General features: G+C 29.8%; 1 protein-coding gene across 1 annotated transcript in view; it reads left to right on the forward strand.

Moving 5' to 3' along the window:
* Window positions 1–19,564, forward strand: part of LOC113560417 — an 88,931-nt gene that overhangs the window by 55,004 nt on the left and 14,363 nt on the right. Inside the window, exons 8-18 of the mRNA XM_026966278.1 lie at window positions 3,434–3,673; window positions 3,855–3,941; window positions 4,011–4,108; window positions 4,167–4,506; window positions 4,581–4,766; window positions 4,838–5,122; window positions 5,195–5,674; window positions 5,750–5,893; window positions 5,954–6,065; window positions 19,131–19,309; window positions 19,398–19,564. Coding sequence (XP_026822079.1) covers window positions 3,434–3,673; window positions 3,855–3,941; window positions 4,011–4,108; window positions 4,167–4,506; window positions 4,581–4,766; window positions 4,838–5,122; window positions 5,195–5,674; window positions 5,750–5,893; window positions 5,954–6,065; window positions 19,131–19,309; window positions 19,398–19,564 — 2,318 coding nt within the window. The remainder of the gene's footprint in view (window positions 1–3,433; window positions 3,674–3,854; window positions 3,942–4,010; window positions 4,109–4,166; window positions 4,507–4,580; window positions 4,767–4,837; window positions 5,123–5,194; window positions 5,675–5,749; window positions 5,894–5,953; window positions 6,066–19,130; window positions 19,310–19,397) is intronic.

The following is a 19,564-nucleotide window of genomic DNA, read 5'->3' on the forward strand; positions in this document are numbered from 1 at the left end:
CTGTTCACAATTATAAACTAAACATCCTGTGTAGTATATAAGTCGCAGACTTTGTTTAAGTCCCCGATATGACTACACGTGTTTTGGAAATTGATATCGATTAACGTGCAATGGTCCTATAGAACATGCAGCAGGAAATGACAACGGCGGGCGTGTTAATTGCGTACAATTGGAAAGGGGAGGGTACTATTACTATTTTTTCACGTCCTGCACCCCTGAATTATAATATTTTACAACTTCCAGGCACGAAAATGAATATTATTATGCGAAGATATAACTTTTTTTTAAATTGGACACGAAAATTATATGATCATTTCTACGCCTAATGCATAATATAATATTTATATTCTCTGGCTCGCGTGTTTATTTCGGCGTTTTCGACAGCAAAACAAAAAAAAACTCGTTTAATGAACCACGTAATTATAGTTAGATCTAGAAAGAGGCATATACCTACGCTTTCTATTTCTTCCGCGAGTACGGAGGTACTATTTATACGTGTTACACATCCAAATACACCACTCGTAATACATAAACAAATATTAATATACGTCAGTTACCATCCACCAGTCCCAATTATCATATTATATAATATAAGTTATGTGGCTAAGTCTTTTGATTGCATTTACATATCAATTAACATACGGTTCGATCATGATGAAAAAAAGACAACAAAATACGTTTTCACCTTAAAAGGACTAGGAATAAATCACCTGGTGGCGTATTCGACACTTATGTTCAAACGTGCCGGTTGGAATATTATCATTTTAAATAGGTATAATAGATACATGTGCTGACACCGCTTGAAACGTATCAATTTAAACGTTTTGCTTTCGAACGCACTTAGAGATTACACACACGACGATTCATGTGAGTTTACTTATAGGCATACATTATTTACATAAATTGACCATTAATGGGTATCAAACTATCAGATTCTTTTATTGATTTATTGCAATTTGCAAATACTTACAATGAGGAGACCTTAGACCGGAAGCATACTATGGCGCGCTGTATAGATGATAATTTAATACAACACAGATTTACACTCGAGTTATAGACGATTGTTGGGCTCTGAATCACTTTTTTACTATATTAAGAAAAATAATACAACTGTAAATAACGTTTAGTACGATTGATAATAAATTATAATAATACAGTAGGTACATTTAAGTAAATTATAAATTTGATTTTAATTATTATATTATTATTTTTAATGTCTGTTACATAAATATTATTTCTTAAAATAATGAAAATGATTACAAATTGTATAACATACTACTTTCCAAAAACAGCCGAAGCCTAACTAACAGTTAACAATATACCAAGAATAGTCATTTGAAAACCCTTCAGTAACTCAAATTGTCAAAATAAATCGAACATCGCACCAAGAAACCAAAAATTATATAAAACAATAAAACACTTAAACGATCGCGTTAACGGGTGGCTACTGTGATATTGTGATTCTTTTTTGTATGACGTTAAATAACTTTGCGATCTCTTCAGGACTGTCGTACAATACAGCTGAATATTACGAGTACATTATTACATTAAATTACTATATGGTTACACTCCGGCGGCATTAATAATATATATATTTAATAACAACACTGCTGCAACGGCGGTCGTAGAACTCGTCGTACGGACCATGACCACACGAGAAAATTGTCGGAGTTTATTTTTTGTTGTCATTTCCTTTTTGATGGCGTCCGTCGGACGTTTTGTCGAGTTTTGTGTTTTTAAAAAACATGCACACACACACACACACACACACACATACACATATATATATAGTATATATAGAAGTATACACCTAACATATTTATTGCGTTTAACAAAATATCCTTTCCCCGTAGTTGGGCCACGTGACGATGTCGTCGGCAGCGGCAATGATGCAGTGTCTCTACGTGCAGTGTGAAAGGCACACTGGATTTAAATATATCTGGCCTATCTCTTTGTATATAGTATACTCCGCCACGTTTTATATCATATTTATGACATGCTAGTTCAGTGGTGCTTAAAATTGTAGTCACGATTTAAAACTAAAGTATAATTATATAATGTGTATAATATTGTAACGTAATTCAAACAACAAGTTTATCATATCAACCCCAATGAAAATAATATAATCTACATTGTGTTTTATTAAAAAAAAAAAATAATATTTATTTTATGATTGAACGGATATCCCAAATCACATTTTTAATTTATTTAATAGCTAGTATAGGAGTTCCACAACACTCATCAGTCATCACGATTTTTTTCATATCAGAATAATACTGTTTATTTAAATTAATTTAAATTGGTATATAAAATTAATGTACAATATTGTTTTAATATATTCATAAAACGTTCTTATAAAGTATAATATACTACATCATGATATAAATTCAAATTTAGACATATATGATATATGATTAAAACTTGTTTAATTTCGAGTGGGCCTTTAAAACAATGGACAATGCGGTGATCGAAATATATGTATAAATATAATAATATAAAGTTTATAGTGGAAAATAGCGACTCCCTATCAAGAAAAATATTATTTAAATTGGTAAACCACGTTATGAAATTGAATAATAAAACAAAAATTATAAGTATTACCTAATACTAAGTACTTAACTGTGTAATATTCTTAAACATATTTATTTAACTTATACAATATAAAGTTACAAGGGTATATAAATGTTTAAAATAACAATTTCAATGAATTTCTTGTTTTGACTGTGTTAAGAATTTAGATTAGATTAGTGTAGAGTAAGTATCTACAACTACTATTAAAAACGATGGCATAGGTGGTAAAACAATAACAATTTATTGTTTCTAATAAAATGTGTGGAATAATATGTAAACAAAAAATATTAAGATCATGTTAAAATATTATTTACATGCGTGGTATTTGATTATTAGAGAATGCTACACACGAATGTGTTGTCTCAGGCTGTAGTGATAATTAAGACTCCAAACTGATATGAAATATAGTTGAGAACATTATCTGTGAAATGCCGTTTTTATTTTTTTGATGTCACATCATTTACGAAAAAAGTTCTTATTGTTTCAAAACCCGTTATTTTTGTGTTTTTCAAACTATTATAACTTTTTTTATAGTTCTGATATCGAAAAATACAAATGATATTTCACAACCAAAGTTCTCCTTTTTATGTGGTGAAAATGTCGTTTCTTAGTTTTGACTGGCCTTATCGGTTCTTTCCCGCGCAAAACAGTTTTTGTTATGTTGTACATAAGTCAACTCATACGGGTATAGCGTCCTCTCAAATTTGGTAACTTATGTCCGTGTATTTTTCATTAAAAATATGTTATCTAATTTAAATGATGTACTTATGTATTCGATCAATTTAATATGTATAATGTATCAGTAATTATAAATTTGTCATCTGATTATAAAATTATTCTTTTTTTTTTGTTTTGTTTTTAGTGTATTCACAGTGACATTGAAACAAAGGGCAAATGCGTCCGATTGGTGTTGAAATATTGCAAGTGGCTAGCTGACGAACAACATCAACCAACGACCCCAGTACATCAAGAGTTGGTGCAAACGGTGCCACTGCTAACCAAAAAATCGAAAAATTTCGAACATCGGTGGCAGCTGTTGTATATAAGATCGTTAGAGTGGATCTGCTTCATCGAAAGTCTAAACGTGAAAAAATGTCGAAAGGTATGTCAAATTAATTATCTAAAATGATCGTTTAAGTTTTATAGTAATCCATCCAAACGGAATTAATGTAATGTTACCTACACATATGGATGTATGTATATATATACTTATATACATACTATATATATATATATATATATAAGTATACATTTTTTTTAACGTACGTGTATTTTTATTATAGGACAGCAATAGTTCTTCAGATTGCGACGAAGAACCGGTTCACAAATGTCCACGGTTAGTCGATCATAATTTGTCAAATTCTTCAGACGTAAGTTACTGCTGTAATTTTTTTTTTTTTTTGTATGAAATACATTTTTTTAAGCATTTCAATATTTAGGATAAACAAGGTAATATTAAAATGGAAACTGAGACTTCACCATCGCCAGTCCTCCAATCTGAACGAATGTCATTTGACGATACGGCCAATTTTCACAGGTAAATCGAATTATACAGAGTTGATTGCTTTGAGTTTCTAACATTTTGTTGTATACAGGTCGGATAGAAAGGGCCCAAACTTGGCAACTTTCTACTACAGACATTTAGATACGGATTCAGAACAAGAATCCCAAAAGAAATCTACCATAGAAACTGAAGTCAAAACGTCCGAATCGTCGGAAGAAGAAGAATGGACGTACAGTTCTAATGCGACAAAAGAAGTTAAAAAATCAGAAGGGCCCGTGTATTTGGCAGAACGAGCCAACATGGAACAAATTAAAGCTTTGGTTGAAAACGTCAATTGGTCGACAACTAAAAACAAGCACTCTGAAAAACTTTGGATGTCTGGCAGTGGCGTGAAAAGAAGAATTTTCCGACACGAAACGGTTGATCCTGAAGTAATATACCAACATTTTTTTTACCTGTAAAATATATATGTATTTAATGGTTTCATTTCAATGTATTTTTTTAGAACGAAGAGTTCATCGGTGATAGTTGTGATGCTAGTGGTGAATACACTACAGAAGACGACGATCAGCATTTCATCTTAGATAATCATTCTCATTCTTCGCGGTCATGTGATATAACCGTAGTGCAAACTCAGGAACTAGATTTTTCTTCAAGCCCAGGAAATATAAACGAATTCAGTTCCCCAAAGGTAATCAGCCGCAATACCATATGTCATTGTATGATTACTATCATTGTTAATAAATCGATTTCAATTTCCAGGTTGTGTTGCGATCAAAAACAAATATTGGAAATACATTGAGACCGGTCAGCATGTCTGGTCTTCCTCAAAGTAGTCCTAAGGCTAGACTTCTGACCGAGTCCTGTCAATTATCCGTTTCCGAGTCGGCCCTCAATCATATTTCTCATGAACAAGTGTCTGTAAACGGCAGAGACTCGTCTACCATCGAGGAATCTACTGCAACTCAAACTCAAGACTGTTGTGGATCTTATAACACCAATTCACTGAGGCGACGTAAACTTAAACACAGAAGAAAGAGTACTATGGTGAGAAATGGCTGATAAATTTATCAAAATTCAATATATATTGTATTAATAAATTTAATTTTGTAAACTCAGGAAAGAAAAAGTAAAAGTGGATCAGCTGACAGTCTGTCGTCTGTAGTCAATGCTATTGCCTGTAATGAAATGATCAATTCTGGTTCCTTTTCTGGCTCTTTGTGTGGCATTACTCAAATTGATTCACAACGAGTGGATTCGGAAACCGAAGAAGAGATTACCAAAGAGTCGAAACGTCCAGCCGTGCGTAAACGTCCGATGAAAATGCCGGTATTCCGTCTTGGCGAATTCGGTGCCGTCACTCCAAGAGAAAAACGTTTTCCATTGACCGCTCAACTGCCGTCAGGTACGACCACAGATTTCAGTTCGTTTTCTGAACAGGCTTGGGACAGCTATCAGGAAAAGTATTTGAGTGAACCGTATAGCGAGGATCCGCCAGACCCAGAATCGGTCAGACAACTATTGGACTTTGGTGACGATTACAGAAAATGCTTTGATAGTCAATCTGACTGTGCATCTAGTATTGGTAGACCAAGTTTTGTGAGTATTATTAATTATTATGAATATATTTATATGTATTTTATTGAGATTTTAATTTTTGTTATATAATTCTAGCTCGACGATGAAACTTTTGAACAGGATTCGTCAGATTCTGTTCGTAAACTCATCCTTCGAAGTCGATTGCAATTGAATTACTTGGATCAGGTACTTTCTAAACTCGTCGCGCATCCGAATTCAAACATTACGATCACAGAAATTGTAAGTGAACAACTTCTATAAACTTACATTATTATATTTATAATTTTTATTTATTCACAGGGTCAGTTAAAACAACGGTGCAGAGAAAATGAATATTGTCTCCGTTTTTGTTTAGAGGGAATCAAAGATAGCCAAACGTTTGTTTCAGTCAGTGACATAGCAGAAATCGAAAGTAAGTAATTAGTATTATTATATTATTATAAAAAATATTTTTTTTGAGATAATGTAATCAAAAATATTTATTAGATTTATTTTAAAGTTTAAAGTTTAAACCATAGATCTACACATTCAAATCTATTTAATTAAAACATACTGCTATCAATCCACTCCATTAAAAAAATATTATTATTATTATTTATTCCTAAACTTGAGTGTTAATTATGTGGTATTTTATATTGTAATATTGAACATTTTGACACGTTTTAAATAAATAATTTTAAAAAATTTGACCCTGATTAATGTCTTAAAAGTTAAAATCTATTTTTATTTTAGCCTTAAAATAACGAGCGTAAATATTTTAATGGCCTTGAATTGTAAATTCGTGTAATCAGTTGTTCACTCGATAAATAAGTACTTTATAGTTAAAAACAATTTTAAAATAACAGTAATAATAATAATAGTTATAAAAGTATATTATATTATTATATCATTATGACACTATACTATTACTACATTTACACAAAAAAAGTGAAATGTTTAAATACCGCCCCGCGGCATATTATTCGAAAGAAACTCATTTCTGACGGGTCTAAATGGACTAAATTGAAGACCAAGCCTACATACGACGGGGACTTTGTGATTGAGATTTACGATGCCACTTGCCCAAGGGGTACTTTAGTCTGTTACACTTAATCAAGCTATACTTAAAGGTAATGAAATATTGTGTTGTATCGCCAGTCGCCACCTCATCTCGACGAATGCGTTTAATCGTTTATTAGTTTATCAGCCTAATTTTAATTGATACGCTAGATTTTTATAACTTTATTGTACTTTAAAAATAACGAGGTTAAAAGTTATGTATAGGTACGCCGTGAATCAAAATGATAATACAATGATTTTCATTAGTTTTGCCAAATAATATGATATACTATAAGTTACAACAAAATCTAATAAGCAGTTTTTGTAGACGATGAACTTCTGTGAAAAGCCTACGAACAGAACGCGCCATGTCTCCATGGTGACCCCTGTAAACATATTAATATCTCGATTTTTCCCCTCACAACCGAATGCGGAAATCGATCAGATCGTATCTAGAGTTTTCGTCGCAGTTACATTATACCTAAATGAATGGTTATATTTTTATATATTTACATTGTTCCATTACTATGCATTGCATACTTTTTTATTTTTAGATCCTATAGGTGGTAAATTGTTAAGCGGACAATTGAAAATGTCAATGTACTAAAATCGAAATTTGAATAAATAATTGCTGAGTTTTTCTACTATTTACCGACGATAATATTTAAATTTAAATACATTTAAAGACATTTAATAGTCGTTGATCATTAGTAATATTTAGTCAAAATTATATTTTTATCAAATTATACTTTATGGACCTATTTATTACATTAATTATTATTAAAACATTAACTCGACTGCAATTTTCCTCGGTTTATATATCTAATGCACGTATTACACAAATATTAGAATAGCAAGAAAAGCTACTCTTTTGTATATACATATCGATTTCAACACTTAAACATTTTTCGCTGAGAAAATGGAAATTCTCTATTGAAACGAGGTCAGTATATACTAATTCCAAAAATCATAACTCGGCCAATGCATTATTTATATATATAAAAATGGCGTGGCGGGTGGGCGTGCTTGAAAAGTTACTGTCTGTAGTTACGCTGTACAGGTACTAGTGTACTATATATATAATAGGTATATAATATCATATTATCGCGACGGTGATGTGTATATAATATGTATATATATATTGTCAATATTACTCACCCAAATGCCAGCCGCTAGTAATATATACACTACATAATAGTATTCGTCGGGTCGCGGGCGAGTGACGACTGCGCCCCACCTGCTCTGTAGCGTCACGCCTGCATGTATTATGATTTATACTCCCGTGTGTGTTCACAAGAGAACCTCTCGTGGCGCACGCGTTTTGCGCGATCTGTGTAGTATCGCAATCACCTGTTCGGTGATCGCGTGTTCGCCGCTTACACGATAATATTATTATAATCTTATACAGTGTTATAATTCGCAATAGCTCTCAATAATAATATTATATTGCCTATATATTGGTAATAATTTTAGATGTGCGTCGGTGTACACCTACATAATATATCTATCGCTTTTTGTAAATACTTTTACGTCCGTTCTCCATTCGTTGTTGCCTGGCTCATTGTTGTCGCTACCGTTTCGCGCTAATAAATATAATAATATATGCCATCATGAACCAGTTCATCCAAAGCGCTAGCGCAGTGTGGCACGTCGGTCAAACGTTGCCGTATGCCCGTGTATTGTTTTCGCCCGCGATTTGTGCAAAACATTATTATTAAAATTTAATATTCATCATTATTATTATTGTTATTATGCAATATTTCTCGTCCATATGTGATTCTAACTGACGACAATCCATAAATGGCAATCCGGGTGGAAGTGGCGCACGCAGCCACGCAAACCATGATCAAAGGTAAATAATTATTAGTATGTATCGTTTTTTGTCAATCCGAACCCATATTGTATTGTATGAGTATAAATTAATGTATTATAATGGCGTACCCCGAACTCCTGAATACAAAATCGTCGATATTATTTTCTTTCGTTTTTTAGCTATCATTCGTCACCCCCACAGAACTGGCAACAGTAGCAGTAAGTGAATAACTGGGATGAACAAACAAATCTCAACTTTCGAAAAAAAAAGTAGAGATAATATGCCAACTGCCAATCTCGTTTTTCTCTACCTTAATTTCGGCCTCGAGCTACCGCCCACCTTCAAACCTACGGAATAGTTTTGAATTCTAGCACTAATATAAAATACACCATTCCGCCAATAAGGCGATGATAATCAGTTTTAAAACTGTAATTATATGTATAAATTCCTTTATACTATTTAGGTATTAGGTACTATACCATATATATAGTTGTACGCATATATAAGTAAGTGTGGCCGCGTGGGTAAACGGAATTCCTAGTTTTTATAGTTATGTAGAAATTAACTACTATCATTGATACATTTTTATTTAAAATATACAGAATTCTCTTTTATTCGTTTTCAGATTTATTTCATCTTGTTTGTATTATAACTATATAAATAAAAATATTTACATAAGTGTATGATCATGATATTTTTTAAATAAATATTCTAATTTTAATTTGAAATACATTGTAGTATAAGTAGTTTTCTTTGTAATTATTAACAAAACTTAACTTAATTTTGACATATAAATATATACTTCTTTAGTACCAAGTTTCAAATTTTCAATCATGTACCATAATATTATATATGGTGTTTAAGCTTTTAATTTTTATTTTTATTTTTCCTCTATACATAATCGTCTTTTTCGATTTTTCATTTTTTTACCACTTATGACAATTTCCTCGATGTCCATACCTCTGAAACAATTTTTATTTTTGAATACATTTTTTTTTGCATTATTTTAAATTTTATATACATTTTAATATAGGTTTTATAATAATGAATTTATAATATAGTTATAAATTATAGATAGAATTATGTAGTAGGTTATTGACTACGCGGTGCTGAATTACTGAACTCTTTTCGTACAATACTGCAATTCTATGAAAAATTTCATCGTAAACGATTTTTATCGATCTATGAATTGTGCACATGTACTATTTGATGTTTAGGATATATTTGATATTATTACTATCGTGTTGACTGTTGACGTATTATCAACCTAACGTTACACCTCAGCATAATCAATTAGAGCGTGATACATAGAGACATATAGAGTTGTATATAGCAATAGAATGGTAAGAAAAGTTTTATTGTAAACAATTATAACTGTTACCTCGGAACGTTGGCTCTGTATATGAGTACTAAAATATAATTATATCTCATAGGTTTGTACCTACGTTTAAAAAAAAAACGTCTCAACGCATGGTTACACTAATTTTTATGTTGGTTCAATTAAATTTGAACATTATACATTATATAATAAACATTTTTTTTAATGCTCATTAGTAATTACTCATTACTCGTTGGTCGCTATTAAAAAAATTGTTTTATAGATTATAGTAAACGATTTAAAGAAGTACAAATTATAATATATATTAAATACATTATATTTATATAAAATAATGTTGTTGGTATACATCGTTTTACGTTCTTATACTACTTTTGACGTATATACCGCGGCCTTAGAGACGTTAGATCTTAAATCTTGATATAATTTACACTGGTTAATCTAATACCTATGTCAAAATACATTTTACATAATAGGTACTCCAATATTTGAAATTTAAAACTTATCTTTTACGTTATTTAACCACAACATATGAATAATTGTTTGCTTTGCCCCTCACATAAAAAAAAAAGATAAACCTAAATGGTATTTAATTTCATATTAATTAGTAATTATACCTATACCTATATAATAACTTATGCAATTTAATTAGATTTTACAAATTATTATTTAAGAGACTGATTTTTTTATTGGATTATTTATTAAATTGTAATAACTAATAATACATTTTTTTTTATTAATATTAGAGAAATTATATAATTTACAGTTTAATACATTTATATTATAATATAATACATGGTATGCACCTATATTATACTTTCCTCTATAGTCTATATAATATTATGTAATAAAAATTTATAAATATATTCATAGGTGTACGCAGACTTAAATTTCGAGAGGTGCCTACAATTTTTTGGGTCCTCTCTTAACAAGACATGTACATATTTTAGTAAATTATAATGCACGAATAAATATTACTTACATTATATCACATATTAACCAGTGGTATTACTATAGTACCAAGTAATATAATATTTCATTAGATAGTTAGATCTAAAATCTATTTTCAAGATAAATGCAATATATATTTATTATTTTTACTTTTGTAGTCAATAATATCTAGCTGTTATAATCATAATAAGTTTTATCACGCAAATTTAAAATATTTTACGTTGTATTATTTTTTTTATCCCGAAACATATTTATTTTTTTTACGACATATTTTAGAAATAATACTATTTTTATTCTAGTAACATTAGTTAAAATACGGCACATACATTATATGCTATAGGATTTAAATTTTAACGTCTCAATTACATGTCGGGGGTGCCCAGGCACACCCGGAACCCCCCGTATGCACGCCTATGAACACATTTTAAGTACCTACTTTATTTTTATGTAATATACATATATGACGTATAATAATATATTTGATCGAATATTAATGCATCATAAAGCTTTAATATATCACGCTCTATGTTCATATAAACCATGGTATCGTGTCGTTGCTACTTACTGAACATTCGATCATAAACGTTTTATCATAATTTATATCTAAGTATAATAAAGTATATCAGCGTTTTATTTATGTCTATATTTTATACATTACCATAAACATGATTTCATTCTTACATCTGATAAATTAAATTAGTATATAAATTTAATAAAACATAATTATTATAGCTACATGTTAACATTTTGTTAGTTGTTTAACACTTTATTATCTAATATTATAATTTATAATTATCTGATCTCTATGTTTCTATTTTTTCCATAACTTAATATAATATATACGATCTAAATATATCATATAAATATAAAATAACTTAATTAAGTAAATTATGCAGTTATAATAAAAAGTTTACGATTTTAAATTTTGACAGTCTTCCCTATAAATCGATAAATCATAACAGCCTTTGATGAAATATTTGTATTTTTTCAACCTTGCTGATCTCTATATAGGTATGAATATAAATGAGTATAATTTTAGTAATAAAATAATGAGTATTACAATACTACAATGAGTAATTGCGTTTCTGTAAATGTAATTTTATTATTAGGTATAGTCGTATAGGTAATTAACTATGTAAAAGAATAAAATTAGAAAGGGGCGCAGAATCTGGTTAATTATTTCAAAATGAAATAGAATAGAGTATGTCTAACTTTAAATCTTAAAATAGCGCTGTGAATAACTATAAATTCACGTGGCTATGACATCTCTCTGGATTATGAAGATATTTCGGTAGGTATACCAAATGAGGAGAAAGACCTATGAAAAAAGTTTACTCATCGTCACTGCCATTCTAAAATCTAATTACACAATAAAACTCATTGCCTTGTTAATAATTAAATCGAACTGAATATAGTCACGTTTTCTTCTACATACTTTAGTTCAAAAACGTTCGCTGTATTATTGAGTTAGTAAATAATATATGAATCTATTAATCATTTTTCTGTAGAGAATCGAGCAAAAGGTATTTAAATTTTAAACAGAGCAGACATTTTAATATTTTAAGCAAAAAAATTACATATGTACCATTTGTCTGAATCAATTATCAACTATTATAAATTGCAAAATATGTATTATAATCCCTGAACCGTGAACCCATTTGATCATTTTGGGAACCACTGACGTATCTGACGGTGTTGTGCGCTAATAAAACGCATGTCCCGCACGTTCTACCCCTCTAATATGCTTCCGTTTGATAACAACGTATTCAACGCGACGACGGAATCGCCGCCGAGATGAAATAAATTAATATCGTCCTCTTGGACCCTTCTCATGCGCGTGCGTTTCGACCACGGTTGAAGTTAGACTAGACTTAACCGAACCGCGGTTTCGACGAACGCGCGCGTGCTTTATGAGTCGCCGTCGCGTTTCGTTCGCCGTCGCCACTCGCCGCCCCAGCCGCCGCCTTGTCGTTGGGCCTCACTTGGTAATTCTGATATCAGATTCAGTCAATCAGCAGCTGCCGAACCGTTAGTTGTTGTGCTAGTAATTGCTTTGCAATTTGTTCCGCGTGCGTCTTGCGATTAACGTTCTTAATATTGTAAAATATTATTGTTTTTTTTCTTGGTGCTTGTGATTAAATATCGTTTTCTCTGTTTTTTATCATGCACGTCTATTCGTGTTCTCGTGTCACGCAGTCGTCGCGTTACATTCAAGTTTGTAAATGTTTCTTGAAATGTTATCACTAGTGTTCTATCCAACAACGACTGTCGACATTATACTTATAAGTTATAAGCTTTAAACCGGGTTTCCACTATATCGTGTCGCGTAGTGTTGAATACAAATAATATAATAGTATATTTGATTTGCAAGTTATGTGTTACCGATATTTTGTTACCTACGACATATTACTAAATAAATAGAACACGATAAGACACTATAGTAGAAACCCGGCTTTCCGAGTTTTGCCTATCGTCTTGCCTCGTCAATCCGACAGAATGCGATTATCATATTATTATAATATTATTATGTCGACGACGGCCATTATTATTATTATTATTATTATTATTATTATTATTACTTATTATACGTGTGCGAGTATCATAACATGATGTGGTGAGTACAGTACACGCATCGCTGAACTCCAAAGTCAATCGGGAGATAAACGAAATTCACCCAAATAGTTTTGTAATAGAAGATCTGTATTAGTATTTCAATTAAAACCGAAGTTGCTGGAGTCGACGACGAAATCGTACCAAGAAGTCATTCAGAACTTTGCCAATTTTTGATATCCAAACAATTTAATAATCGACTCACATCGCTGTGCATTCTGGAGATTTTTCCCTCTCCGTATTTCACCGTCATTGTTCACAATTCCGTGTACCGTAAAAACAATATTCCAATATACCGTGTAAACATGTTTTAATTTATTAACTGTGTTCGAAACACATTACAACACGTTATTCCGTGGACTACGACCTCGCAGACGTCTAAATTTTGTTTACGCATTCGGTAACCGTTTCATTAAATATTCTCTCCCTCCCTTTAAACATCGCCACCGTTTCATCAACGCGTCGTTAAAGAGTCTACGGGGACGCATTTTTTTCACACGCGAAGGGTTAATATTATAATAGTAATAATAATAATAATAATTTTTGAAATAATGTGTTATGCACTTGTGTGCATTCTTCGGGGCTTGGTACAGTCATCTGCGAGACGTGGTTTTTTATTACGCTTATTAATTATTATTATTCATAAACGTACGCGCGCGACAATACAATATATTTGTGCCGACGGTCGATGTATACACAAAAATAAATCTTAACAAACATAAAAAAAACCGCATGTTAATCGGTGCGGTCCATTTTGATATGTTTTGTGTTTTTATTTTTATTTTTCTAAACGGTACATAATAATATGTACAATGTACTCGACATAATACTATAATAGGTAATATTATGTGTGTCAACAACTTAAGCGATGATAGAATAATAATAGAAATAATAATAGCGATCTAAATTCTTGTCACGTGCAAACGTTATACTCGATAAACAGTACTCATTTTTAGCATTCGGCGGACACCACGTGCTGTCTCGTCAATACCATAGAAACGTGGGATATACCTACCACCTGGAGACGCTGGAATCAACAGGCTCTGCCCTCTGACGCGTAATTACACGACCAGTTTGTACCGTTCGAGGAATGATAATTGATAATCTACATTCTACACATTTAGCTGTACAAATGTACAATATTATAATATTGTATAGTTATATTATAATCATAGACGTTGATTAATTCCGATCCCACAATATTCTTATTATATTTAAAAAGTAGGTACAAATAATTCGTACAGAATCATTCTGGCATTCGTCGAAATAAGTACTAAGATATTATGAATTTTCGTTTTTGCAAAGTTTTGAGCAGGTTAACTTTGAAGTATTGAAATAAATGTTTACTAGTAATAGTCCTGGTCCTTAAACGTACTTAGTTCTTACCAAGTTACTTTAAAAAAAGATCACTAACTAGTTCAAATTTTGATGTTTTTAAAAATATCTTATTCAAGTTCCACACATAAAATCCGCCGCTAATGCTTTTTTGACTTGTGGATTAAAAAATTATATTTGATTGAAATTTAGACATATATACATGAGCGGATATTTCCGCTTTCCATTAATGACAGTGTCTTCACTCTACGATAATTGATATATCGATGTGATGAATCTAACGAATAACAATTATGTTTCATGTTTATTTTGATAGTGTGTATTAGATGTATCAATGTTCAATTGTATTTCTCATGATAAGATAACCCTGCACGTTGTTTAAACTCTTATAGGTGAAATACTCAGTTTTATGTAGTTATTCATTCAAATATTATTACTCAATTGAAAGATTATTTAATATCAGCTATAAATAAAAATATATTTCATAATTTGACAATATTCTTATTTTATACTTCATGCGACGTAAACTTCCGACATATTTAGTATTACATATATTATATTGAATAACATATACAATAAATAAATATTAAACATTTGTCTAAGTTCAATAACTATAAATTTAATAATTAACGCCCTTTAGTGATCTATTTCCAGTTATTTTTTTTTTTTAATACAACATTCTTTAGTAAAACTAAATCATTAAATTGAACTTAATATAATCGATAATCCATTAATAATCACACAAACTATTATATTATATGTTTCCCATGTATTAAGCTGTGCCTACTTCCTTTATTAAATTATTAATTACATCTTTTATTAAAAACTTCAATATGTAGTTTAACTTATAAAACTTATTCCAGATTCCATTTTCCGATTTTTCTGTTCTTTCGGTTTCCCTTTATGTTGTGTATTATAAAAAAATTCAATGCTATTATTTATATCTGACTGACAAAATTATTATATGACCACTTCCTGTGCACTTTATATTATATAATAATAAATCGTCTATTCGAGACCCTATTTATAAAAATTTAAACATTTCAAGGGCCCCCGTCGGTGTATAAAAACACAATCATCGCCTCGCAGGAAACGTGTTTTTTAATACATCTCTTAGTCAATAAAGCCCTTAGCCCTTAATGCCATACATTTTAATCACTAAGTGGATACTATATTATTAATAGGTAACAAATGGATTTTTCTAAAAATGTTTTTCACTTAATCCTTAGAACGCGTGCGTATATTATATAGATTCGTTTTTAAATTTATTATCAATGAGTACTTTCGTACTATTCTATTCACATCTGTTTTTGTTATCGGTCATCTGTAGTTTAGAAATGTATAGAAATATAGAATATCAATATCCTACTACTTATCATATTCATTAAAAAATAAATAAAACAATATAAGTATTTTGTTTTAACTATACATTATAACGTTTGTTTATTGTTTAAAAATGACCAGTATTTAATTTATCTAAATTGTCTTGAGATTATATTTTAGTAAAAATAATAGTTTTTTTTTTTTATAAACACATATAAGAATGTGATCTTATTAAAAATAAAATAAATTCCATTGTTTATATTTTTCACAATATGATATGTTATTGTTCTATATTTATACTTATATGTACTCGTATTATAAATTTATAAAATTATAAATAGAAAACAAACTTAATTATTCTCTTGCATGTTAAATTTAATTTCCAAATTTCTATTATGTTTATTTAGTATTTTCCTTTTATAGATATAATATTATGGAATTGTTATACAAAACGTTTAACTTTTTGCACGTATTGGGAATTTAAATCTTTGTACTCTCACTATCTTTTAAAATAACCAAATTATTTATGATTATATTAATTAAATTCAGTTTTAACATTCGAGATATACATATATGTAAAACGTGTACATCCGTCGTTTTCACCGAACAAAAGAATGTTATTTTATGTTAATTATATATATGAATTACATTTTTACAAATTTATATGTATATAATTTGCGTATGTTTCTCCGACAGTTTTTAACCTCCAATCAAGCATTTTCTTGGATATTGTTATACTTTACCAACATTTCTTAAAAATTTATCCGATTAACAATTTTTAGGATTTAATAGAGTAGAGAAATATTATGCTAAGGCCCTTGATAAGGTATATTAATTCGAACCATCCGTTACTACTAATTCGGTAATTTTTATATTATGCCTTAACAAAACTGAAATAAAAATTAATAATTATAACAATATATTGTTTGTAATAAAATTAAGCTTAGTTAATGATTAATATTTTATAAATTAAAAACGATTTCCTAAAAATCATCATTTTTTGAACACTGTTACGCAATTAATTTCCGATATTTTGTAAAAATTAAATACCTGTAATAAATATTATTATTAATTCATTAAAATTGTATAAAAAGATATTTAAAAATAACATTTTCGAGATAGGTTAGGTACCTATATACGCTTCATTGTTACTACTACACAATACACATACAATAGACAATAGCGTAAAAAATGGCAAAATATAAAACAAACATGATAATAATATATTACAATTTAACATTTTTTGTTTTCCCATTTTATATAAACAGATCACGTATTTGACTTACATACAAAATATGAGATACATATTGATAATAAATTTGAAGTTTTTAGATTAAATACTACCAACAGTTGACAGACATCAGACAGTCACCTGATGGTTCAGCTATTAATCTTTGATAAAGCTAATGTATGGTGATAGGGTTATAACTTATAATTTTTAAGTTATAAGTTTATTACACTCATAACTCATAAGTATTAACTATTAGTTAAGTAATTCAAGTAATTGTTAATTCTATACTTAAATCTATATATCTATTGTACAACAACAATTGTATACATTTTTAATGTTTTGCAAATTGTCATTAAATATTTATTTTTATTTTTGTATGTTAACTCAAAATAATTATGGCCTGTTAGTGTCCTGTTTTGTAAAGGAAAAGGTAGTTTATGATTTAAAAATTACAAATTGCGATGAGTGAATCGTTAAAAAACACAGAATGGACCGTACTGTATTATAAAAATGCGAACGATTGCATAACACCTATAAAGTTATATATATGTATAATAATGCATATTTCAGAGAAATGTCAATTTACTGGTTACTTCGTGCAAATGATGACAAAATAACCTAGAATACGTTGGCCTAGAACCGCTAGAAAAGATATTTGTAGTATATTCAATTCTATTTATAAAACAACTACTCCGTGGTGCTGGCGGGCTCGTAAAAAAAGAATAACCGCCTGCAAATTGTGAAGTATAATAATAATAATAATTCCACATGGACCACAAACCGGATAACGACGGCGACATGTCTGATTTCGAAATGCCGTTGTTCGACTTAGAATCACAGCGATTGGAATTCAACACAAGCCCGGACGAAACCGATTCTTCCAGTGTTTTTGACTGTAACCTAGACGAGAGTTTTCAACAAATAAAGAACGACCTAGAACGACTTCACCGATCGACCCCGAAAAAGTCGAATTTTTATCGAACCACAGCTACCTGCCTTGATGAATCGTCCACTGTCGTTGATGACGAGTTTCCCGAAATCGATATCAACCAGAGATTTGACGTTATGAAAGACAGGGTTAGAAATTACCGATCTAAAGAGACGGAAACGTTGAGACGATGCATCATCGAACTAAATAACACTATAGCTTGCGTAACAGACAACGAAGGTAAAAAACGTGTGTGCAAGACAAAAAAAAAATTTTCTAATGCGCGTTTGGTCTTATAATATCCTCTCATACGATGGATTTTTCTCTTTTAAGAATTGAAATACAATACAATATTATGATAATATTCTAAATTATTTAATGTTATTTTATTGATTTGTAAATTTAATTTTTTAATTTAATTTACAATTTATACCACTGGAGGACAATAAGTAAATGTGATACAAATCAATTATTTGAAAATATAAAAAAATAATAGTCATGTGAAAGTTACTAATGGGTGGCTGCTTTCCTCAAAAAGTCGTCACATATTAGGGGTAGTAATAACATAATATTATACCAAGTATATGTATATTATAATCGTTAGATACATTTTTTTTATTTTTAAGCGTTTAAATTTAAAATATTTTTCATCGAAATTTTAGTGTTCTAAATACTTTAAACTTTAAACGTTAAAACATTTTATTATAAATTTAATCTAGCTTCCATGCACTTTTTTAGAATTATTTTTAAAAAACAAAAATGTATTATATTTAAAGTTAAATGGATATAATACATAGTATCTTATATAATGTATAATATAATTGTTCTCATATTAATTTATTATTCTTTATTGTTAATCACTAATTTATAATTAATTTTTATACTAATTGGATTATCCTTATCTGTTTTCAGGTATGGTTAAAAAGTGTGAACGTTTGGAACTGGATATCTCAAAACAGGAGAAAATCCAATTGCTAAAGACCGATATAGCTGCGATCAAAAGTCGTTTGATGTCATTTTTGCGTAATGATCGGCTAGATAGTAACGTACAAAACAAAAATGAACTCCAAGCCTTAATCCACACTGCTAAGGTACATAATAAATAATTTACCTATTTTGATTTTAAAACAATACAAATATGGATTTGACTTGTTATAAATTTACTCTTAATACTTTTAGACTGAATTATCAAGTTTGGATACTTATTGGAGTAGTCGCAACATAGTGAGCATCACTGAGGAGTTAAACAGACACTTCAATGACTTGAATGATTCAAATAATGTTTCGAATCATATGAACAAAGAAGTCACAGATCTATATTCTATTTATGCTAACACTAGACAGAG

Source organism: Rhopalosiphum maidis, chromosome 4, assembly GCF_003676215.2.
Source record: "Rhopalosiphum maidis isolate BTI-1 chromosome 4, ASM367621v3, whole genome shotgun sequence".
Lineage (NCBI taxonomy): Eukaryota > Metazoa > Arthropoda > Insecta > Hemiptera > Aphididae > Rhopalosiphum > Rhopalosiphum maidis.